General features: G+C 46.8%; 1 protein-coding gene across 1 annotated transcript in view; it reads right to left on the bottom strand.

Annotated features, from left to right (window-relative positions):
* The window catches only part of LOC311340437 (VPS10 domain-containing receptor SorCS3-like), a gene marked incomplete at both ends in the record, with an annotated part of 88742 nt that overhangs the window by 36284 nt on the left and 42458 nt on the right, over positions 1 to 10000 (bottom strand). The window contains 3 exon segments of the mRNA XM_084465332.1: positions 1256 to 1374; positions 2926 to 2990; positions 4182 to 4255. Of these exon segments, the coding sequence (XP_084321458.1) occupies positions 1256 to 1374; positions 2926 to 2990; positions 4182 to 4255 (258 nt within the window).

The raw sequence follows: 10000 nt of genomic DNA, 5'->3' as shown, positions 1-10000 counted from the left end.
GGTAGTCCAGGTAAGTAGCTTTCTAATAGCCCCCGCTGTGGTCCACTGAGTGAGCGATGGCTGAACTCACATTGCAACCGTCCGTGTTTGGTTCCCAACAACAACGAGAATAAAAAGGCAAGGGCAATTATTCTACCGCTACTGCTCCCATGGCGGTTTTTAGGGCTAGTGCTGTTACTACGAACGTCAAGAATAATACAAAATAAGCATCATCTGAATTACCACTCGTGATATTCACAGAAATGAACGCAGATGGAACTACACATAGTTCATACGAAGATATACTTTTCTTATTATTATATATTAGCCATAGTGTTTGTGAGCTCCACAGGCTCTGTAAGTTCCTCCGTCTCTTAAAGCTGGTATCTTGGCTCTCTCCGAGGCCTCCCTAAATACTACTTTGGGTGTACCTTTGTGAACACTTTCCCCCCTGAGTCCTGATAAATGACAGTTGAGGGAGGCAGGGGAAGTGGAGGGAGCAGGGAAGACTAAACACATGGTTTATTTAGGACTTGCTCGTGTCATGTAGCTCTGAGTTTTATACACTTCATAATACAGTGTGGTTTGTTTATGAAGAGGGAAGGAAGAGCATAAAATAAACCGGCTTTCTATTTTTAGATGACAGCGAGCCTCCTGTTTCTAAGTTGTGTTGAAAGTCTGTTGATTTGGACAGAACGTTTGTTAGCTAGGAAACAACATCTGGCACTGTCAGGCAATCTATTTAATTTAATTTTTTTAATTTTTTTTTCAATCTGCCTTTTTTTTATTCCTACTATAATATAAAATAAAAACACAACATTACTTTGACAATCCTTGGAGTTTCAGAACATGACAATTTTACATTGTTTGGTTGAATATTGAATAGTATTACTTTCACTTGCATCACTTTATATCTAAGTCTAACTGACTCTGTATTTTTTATGAATACTGTTTTATATGCAAACGAAATTAATCCATAAAGAATCTAGCATTACGGCATTAACACGCCTTGAGTTACCATGCATGCTAAATCTTAGCATGTATGCTAACGCTAGGCGTGTCCATGTTATACGCGCTCAGGGTATTGTAAGACGCCTTGGACAAAAGCATCCAGTGATAATTATTATCCAGTCGTTCATGGCGTTCAGTAGATAACAAAGAAATGAACAGCACAGAGTTCACTTTCCACTGTAGTATCCGGCTGTAGGTTACACACTTGGCTACACACAGTTGCTGTTGGTGTCGTTGTGGGGACGTGTCACGGCGGGTCCTTTACCTGGATGAACATGTAGTCGTCCTGGACCACCAGGGAGCTGATGTCAACGTACCCCGGGAAGGGGTAGTTCCTGTTGCTCTCCGTGCACATCTGAGCCCTGCATGTGACATACTGAACATCTGCCAGACAGTGAGGAGACAAGCCCGGCTGTTTAATTGTATAGCACTGAAGCAGCAGGATGCTTCAAACACGAATGAATGAATATTTATACACTGTGGGGGTGTCTTTCCCCTTCTGTGAGGCAAGAGAGAGAGAGAGAGAGAGAGACAGAGAGGCATAGAGAGAGAGAGACATGGAGAGAGAGAGAGAGAGAGAGAGAGAGAGAGAGAGAGAGAGACATAGCGAGAGAGACATGGACAAAGACAGAGAGAGAGACAAAGAGAGAGAAAGAGAGAGTGAGAGAGAGAGAGAGAGAGAGCGCAAGGCATTGACATAGGGAGAGACAGACACTGAGGGAGAGAGACAGAGAGAGACAGAGAGAGAGAGAGTGAGAGAGAGACATAAAGAGAGAGAGCGAGCAAGAGAGGTTTAGACATAGTGAGAAACATGGACATGGAGAGAGAGCGAGAGAGTGACAATGAGAGCGAGACAGAGACAAAGAAAAAGAGAGTGAGAGAGAGAGGGAGAGAGAGAGCGAACGAGAGGGAGAGAGAGCGCGAGGCATAGCGAGAAACATGGACATGGAGAGAGAGAGAGAGAGAGAGAGATAATGAGAGCGACAGCGAGACAGAGACAGAGAAAGAGAGAGAGAGAGAGAGAGAGATAATGAGAGCGACAGCGAGACAGAGACAGAGAAAGAGAGAGGGAGAGTGAACGAGAGGGAGAGAGAGATTGCGAGTTAAGCAATTAACTCATTCTATAAAACCAAGAAGGTGCCCGGACATAATTCTGAGATAATGGTAATCAACCATCACAATTACTGCTGCTGCCTGCTCTGTTTGCGTACAGCGTCAATACATTGAGTGTGTGCAGGCGACCGGGACCAGGGACCAGAGTCCAGGCTGGTGTGACCGCCCCCCCCCCCCCCCCCCCCCGCACCCCCAGCCCCAGCCCCAGCCCCAGCCCCGAGGTGTGGACTAGATGTAAGCCACGCTGTTAATGTGCTCCGGAGTTACGGGGGCCGACATATCCGGGCGTGTGCGTGAGGGGATGAACAGAAAGACCTTATTAATCAAGTATGCACCGCACTTATCGCGGGGATAATCCCGCTCCATCTCCACGGGGACGCGGTGCGAGCCCATCGGAATTGGAATCTCTGCCGTGTCTCGTGGACTTCCCGCTTTTATCTTGATTTCATTTCCTATGCCCTTTTTTCTTTTTTCGTTTTTTTTTTTTCCTCTTTCTCTCTCTCTCTTCACACTTTTCACACTCTCCCTCACCGTGGTACATGTGAGGGTGAGGGAGGGAGGGAGGGAGGGAGGGGGGAAATGACATGCAGGGAGATTGTCTATCTATGCATGTGTACTGTGCATGTGCCTGTGAGATCATCATACATGTTCGTGTGTGTGTGTGTGATTGAGTCAGTGTGGGATCATATGTGTTTTTGTGGGCGTGTGTGCGTGTGTGTGTGTGTGTGCACGTGGATGTGTGCGTGTTTGTTCATATGTGTGTGAGTATGTGCGTGTGCGTGCGTGCGTGTGCGTGTGCGTGCGTGTGTCATAAGGGCTTACTTCCATCAGCCGTGTGAGCCTCCATGTGGACGAGATCCAGCTCCTTATCGAGACCTGACACAGACCTGCATTATGAATTCAAGGAAAAGCAATAGATCAGAGGCGGGAACTCTGAAATGAGAAAAAAAAATCCAGACTTTTTCTTTTTTTGCTGCGACGGAGGGGAGAGAAAATACGTTAAAAGGCAGGAAACAAAGTGTGAGGAGAGGTGGAGGGTGCAAGGAGCTCAGAGGAGGAGAGGGACGTGGGAGAAGATGAAGGCCTTGAGATCCTCCGTCGAGGTGTTTCGTCCCGAGCTCTTCCGAGGACTTAAGGGTAAGCTGAGCGGAGCTAAAAAAGCACAGGAACGAAGACACGGTTTGTCTTCATCAAAATAATGTCTCTGACACATCAGACACGCAGAAGAAAAAAAAAAAAAAAGCGCAGTTCTGGAGGTAGCAGTACAAAAGCGGAGGCACAGTACAGTCAATTGGAGGTAACTGTACAAAAGTATCTATACAAATGTATTTTGTATTTATACATTTGTAATTTGCAATTTTATATTATTATATATTGTTTTTTTTATTATTATAAAATTATATCCATTTTTTTCTTTTGTTATTAAATTTAATAAATGCATTTGTATCAATACAAATGTTACGTGCTGTGGCAGGTGCAGGGTCAGCACGGGGGTCAAACTGTGGGTTGCCATCGGGACGCCAAATGAAACGGACGCCTACGTTGTTGCAGTTCCACTGGTCATTATGTAATGACCATTACATGGTCATTACATCAGAAAGCCCCCTGCGTTCCCCCTGCTCGTACCGCAGCAGCCATTTTACCATTCCTGGTTGGCCAATGAAGCAGATGTTTGACTGCAGTAAAACCGGGAGATGTGCAGCTCACGCCGTGATTATTTTACATGTCCTGACGGAGATCGGGGATGAGGGTTGGGAACCATGCATGAGTCGTTCCACATGATGCATTCTATGAGTGGCGCGGGACTACAATACATGCAGCGGTTCCCGGAGAATCGGTGGCGCACTGTATTTGACTGGATTAGATTCGATTAAATCGAATTGTCGTTATGCAGAGTTAAGGTACAAAGCCAATGAAATGCAGTGAAATGTATAAAGCAACAATTCAAAATTCAGTTTAGGCATAGGTTAGGTTAGGCATAGGCATCAGGTTCGCATCGATGGGCAGCACCGAGGCGGAGAGATGTGGAAGGCACGGGGTATACGTTGAAGCAGAGCAGGAACACAGAGATGACTCACCAGTAGAACCTGCTAGGTGTTACGTGTTCGTGAACAAGCTGCCATTTCCTCCCAAAGTCCACGGAGCTGTACAGCTGAAAGACAACAAGAGGAACAGGAGAAAAAGCTTTTCAAGTGTCATTCAATCGGGTCGATTTCTTCTTGTCTTGTTTACAAGGAATGGAGAAAAAAAAAAAAAAAGGACGGAAAGCTTGACAATAGCAGTAGTCAGGGCCCAGGAATCAAGCTGCTTCCACAAAAGACGTCAGAACGATATTCTACCCCAGCAAATGAGAGGCATGAGGATGGATTCTTGCAGGGGGGAAGGTAGATCAGGTGGAAGCCATCCAGTACCAACAGCTTACTGTTAAGGCAATGCTAAACTACCTGAAGATGGAGTTCTTCTAATGCCTTCTAGATGTATTTCTATAAAGAGTCCAGTTGCGAAGTCAACAGGGAACTGCTATGTAGAAATACCAAGTTCATAATCTGGGGTATATTTCATATATCACATCAGGGTCTCAATAGCAAGGTCCAGCTCCACATAATACTAACTAGTATGGGACACTTCCCAGACATAGCGAGAGAGACATGGACAAAGACAGAGAGAGAGAGAGAGAAAGAGAGAGCGAGAGAGCAAGAGAGAGAGAGAGAGAGAGAGAGAGAGAGAGAGTGCAAGGCATTGACATAGCGAGAAGACAGACACTGAGGGAGAGAGAGAGAGAGAGAGAAAGATACAGAGAGAGAGCGAGTGAGAGAGGTTTAGACATAGTGAGAAGCATGGACATGGAGAGAGAGCGAGAGAGAGTGATAATGAGAGTGAGACAGAGACAAAGAAAAAGAGAGAGGGAGAGAGGGAGAGAGGGAGAGAGAGAGTGAACGAGAGGGAGAGAGAGCGCGAGGCATAGACATAGCGAGAAACACGGACATGGAGAGAGAGAGAGAGAGAGAGAGATAGAGATAGAGAGAGAGAGAGAGAGAGAGAGAGAGAGAGATAATGAGAGCGACAGCGAGACAGAGACAGAGACAGAGAAAGCAATGTTAAAGCAATGCTCAATAGCAAGGTTCCCCTCCACATAATACTAACTAGTATGGGACACTTCCCAGACATTTCCCAGACAACTTTATCTCCCCATATCACCAGTCAGTGATGTCAATGCCCTCTCTATTCTTGGTTTGTTTGATTTATAGCTCCCAAAATGGCATAGAGGATGAGGCCAAATATGGCGTCATGGTCTTTGGAAAAAAAAAAGGGATGGTTACGAGTTATGTGGTTATTGTCCATGGTCAGATTCTGTGTGAACAACATTAACATTTTCTATAGTTAATGTGTGCACAACGATAGCATGTTTTATAGTTAATGTGTGAACAACATTAACATGTTTTATAGGTAATGTGTGAACAACATTAACATGTTCTATAGTTAATGTGTGGACAATAATAGCATGTCTCATAGTTAATGTGGGAACAGTGTTAACATTTTATAGTTAATAGGCACTGAAGTGGATAGTTTTTTTTCCTTCTTGACCAACCGAAAAACTAAAACGGCATGGTTTATTATTTCTGGCATTAACACAAACGAAAAGTGCTCTAAATTGATGAAAAACAAAGCTGCATATTTAATAGCCGACGCAACGGCGTCTTTGTTCTTTCTACAAAAACAGAGCAATATATTACCTCCTTTTACATGTACAATTGCCATAGTGCTGGTGACCTAAATGTGCTGGCTTAATAACATTGCCTTATGCTCCAGCGAAAAATTGATCACTGCTTCCTTCCATTACAGTGATTGATGTTGCGGAGACCTTGCAGTTCCCTATCTCATATTGTTCCCACCTGTTGTTAATTGCTTCCAACCCACATAGCCATTGGCCTGGGTTGATCCCTCTGCTAATGATGACGAGTACTCAGGTACAGAAATACCCCAAAAACGTGTCAACCATCCAAATTATATTATACGGCGCACTTGGAACGAAATGCACCCGTCAACGTACGCCCCGTTATTCCCCAACAACGCGACTCCACTTCCGTAACACCGTTCACAACTCACAGCACACGTGCAATATCCAAAGTGGCCTCAGCAGTGATAAAAAGCCGTAAGAAAATCTTTAGCCAATAGGAGAGTGATTTGCTTCCACTGATCTTTGGCTTCTTTGCCACTCACTTTAAGAGGACCACGCCCACGGTGGTTGTTGTGGGAGGGTGTGGAGAAGAGAAGGGGGGGGGGGGGGGCTGACTTCTCCAGCCTTCTTCGGCCTTTTTTGAACACGGGGAGGGGGGGGGGGGGGGGGGGGGCCATAAGGCGCGCTCAGCCTCCCTCTCCAGCCCCCCCCCCCCCCCGCCCTCTGCCCATTAATCAAGTGGTGAATCCTGAGGCCCGGGACGCTTCATGCTCTCACCCTCCCTCCATTCATCATCAAGTGAAGCCAGGGTGTGCAGGCTGCCGGTCGGTCCGGCCGGGGTCCGCTCACACAGCCATCCGCTTAAACAACCATCCGGTTAAACAGCCATCCACTTAAACAGCCATCCAGTCACACGGCACTCCATTCGTCGCGATGGCCGCGTGGGGACGTTTTAGTGGAGGCAAAAAGACGGAATTGAAGGCGCTTTTTGGGATGGATTTTTTTAGCTCGCAGTTTCACAAAGCCATATGTCCACGGTGGGTTTTAAAACGATTGTAGTTTGCTTACAGTGCTGCTGAGGCTGCTGATTGTGCAGGGGGCGCATTGGGCAGGTAGCCACCGGAATGCTCTTTTAACGGTCCAAATTCAACAACGATTTAAAAAAAAAAAAAAACAGATCGGTGCTTTCACGTGTTAAATACCGGAATACCTCCCTGGAATAAGAGTGTTTCCCAATGTACATTTTCACAATTGTACATTCACATACAGTTTTAATTAACGTGTGATTGTGCTGCGCGGCCGTTACACGCATGGATAAACTCTCAGCCTCCGCTCACAGCGTGACCCCGAGGTGTTCCAGGGGCCCCGGGGGCCCGGGAGCCATGTTTGTTTTGACAGGATAAACTAGCCCCCCCCCCCCCCCCCCCCCCCCCACCCCGAGGGCCCACTGGGGCGCGGGGCCGGCAGAAGGCTTTGTACACAAACACTTGCAAGGGGAGCAACAATGCCGGCCGTCTGCATGCCCCCGCCACCCCCCCCCCCTGCACCTCGCCCCCCCCCTCACCGGAGAAGTAATTGATCCTAAGAAGGAACCGTGAGATGCGGCGCGTCGGTCTGGTGCGATTACAAATGGCCCATCAAAGCCGACGCGCCCTGCAGGGCCGCGAATCAACGAGCGAGACGTTGGGGGGGGGGGGGGGGGGTCTCACAAGGCTTTGTCTCCCGCAAGCTTCCCTTAATACCGTAAGTTCAGCGGTGGCGGCGGCTTCCACGCAGTCGGCCGTGAAACCCGGTACGGTATGGTACGCCACCCGGCCCTGAAGGCAGCGGGGATAACCCAAACAAGCGTTTTTTTGTCGTACTCACGGGGAGGACCCTTAAGGCCCCGTTCGCTGTCCGCTGCATTGAGTCGCCGCCGTTTCCCGCTCTATAAACGCGGGAACGCTGGTCTGGGGAGTCAATCAAAGCGTCTGTTTGTTGGCAAAGCGGGCTCGTCGCAGCCGGTTGTCATGTCAGGGCACTGGCCGGACCACCGTTTTGATAAATACGTCTCCATTTTAACAGTCGGGTTGTAACCTACGTGTCCGTGACTCGGCGTTAAATCTGAATGCTGCCTTCTGTCGGAGCTGGCAGCCTTCCCTATGGGAGTTATCCGCTGGATCGGCCCATCCATTTAAAAGCTTGGCGTTTGCACCGCTTCCTCAAAGACTTCTGAGTCGTTAAATATCAGTGTGATTTTTCATGTTTTTTCCTGGATTGTCAGACAAATGCCCAATCGCAGACATGTGTTTGATAATGGAGCGCTAATGTTGGTGTTCTTCTGATTAATTAATAGCGATGGCCAGGCCGCTGGCAACACAAACCTGGACAATGGCATGGCTTGGTTTTCGTTTTCTTTGGAGATAATGTTTCTGCTCTCTCTCTCTCTCTCTCTCTCTCTCTCTCTCTCTCTCTCTCTCTCTCTCTCTCTTAGACAAACTTCCTGAACTCGAATCCACAGTAATGGAAAAGATAACTGCGGCATTATAGGACTCTGCATCGCTCGGCCGTTCCTATAAGTCACTTTTATAACACCTCATTAAGTGACCTATAAATCCCTGACGCATCTATTTATAGTTCTCTAAATCACACACACACACACACACACACACACACACACCACACACACACACGCACACACACTCGCGCACACACACACACACACACACACACACACACACACACACGCACACGCACACACACACACTCCTGGAACCCCTTGCCCACCCAATAAGAGGGTGAGTTGATGGTCGATTTTTTACCATCTCCCACCACCGCCCCTTTCCAGAATTTATAGAGCCTGGGAACTAGCTGGGATGACCCTATGGAGAGGGGGGTGTGAATGGGCTATGCTAATCAACCACCTGGACTTGTTTGGAACAAGGCACTATCAGCAAATACTAGTGGACCACAACACAACCCTCCTGTGGCCCTGCTCCCCGCATCCACCCGCAGAGTGGATGAAAAGCCACACAAAACTTTTAGGATTAATTGTGTGCGGCATATTTCCACAATCCGTTCCAACATTGTACCCCAATTAATTGTATACATCGTATATATTTTCTATACGCTTTAGATAAGTTAGAAAAGGGACACAGGAGCTATACAAAAGACACTAATGAGTCTAATTATGTCTCATTAAGTTAACATTTCAGCCAACATTTTCAGTGGGAACGCGGTGGGTTCAACAGAGAGAGCATATTGTACTTCAAACAATGACAAACACGTTTCTCTTCAAGACGTGGCACAAAGGACGTTAGCGCTGTGGCCACGCACCGTGCACATTCAGTACCTGTTTAATTATGGCTTCTTGAACCTTGCCAGAATTGTTGTTGTTATTTTTTGCATTTTTCTGTAAGGATGTATTCAACAATCCGTCGGGCTTACATGGAACCTAAACATGTCAAACCAAAACTTTTAACAACACGGGTGCTAACCGGAGCTAACTGTGAGCGACACACACGTGTTCGAGGCACCAGCGGTCCAGGTCCAAGTGTTTCATACGAGTTAATTTAGTAACGTGACCCGGGAGGAGTCAATCAGTTGCCTGATGAACTGCACCGCTTGCAGCTCAGCTTCCACGGTGACAGGGGGGCTGCGCTAAAGACACCCGCCATCTGGATTCAGCCAGAGTTCCGCCGCAACCACGGCGGCCATTTTGGCTCCCGTGCAAACACTTTGAGAAGCAAGCGGCGCTTTTGAAGCAAGGGAACACTGCTGCGGCTCATTTCAACGGGACGGCTTAATTGAGTGCACCCAACAACCAAATGGCTTGTTATTTTTTTTACTGGGACTCAACATATCATGCAATGAATTATTTGACGACTTGCAATGAACAAATTCATTTTTGATTGCACAAAACATAAATGGAATGTAATTACTAAATGAATGTGATGCTGTGATTAAATCGGAGGTAACTAATAAAGCAGGTTGTGAATGGATGTCATAAATCAGTGGGTTGACATAAAACTGCTCAATTGTAACCCAATGCTTCCCCTTACACTGGATGTATCACAGCAGACTGCAAATATAAAGTCAGTAAAAGAAAAAAAAAGAGGATTAGAAAAGCATGTAAGAGGACAAAACCATATTTAGAAAAGGAAAGTGTCCCCTGTGGATTAAAATGACAAGGAGTGATTTTGAACGCAAAGTACTTGAAGATAACTGTTCACCAACAGC

This window comes from Micromesistius poutassou (genome assembly GCF_964030765.1).
Source record: "Micromesistius poutassou genome assembly, chromosome: 3".
Taxonomy (NCBI): Eukaryota; Metazoa; Chordata; class Actinopteri; order Gadiformes; family Gadidae; genus Micromesistius; species Micromesistius poutassou.
Note: the sequence above shows the minus strand (reverse complement) of the source record. Positions and strands in the feature narration are given on the sequence as shown.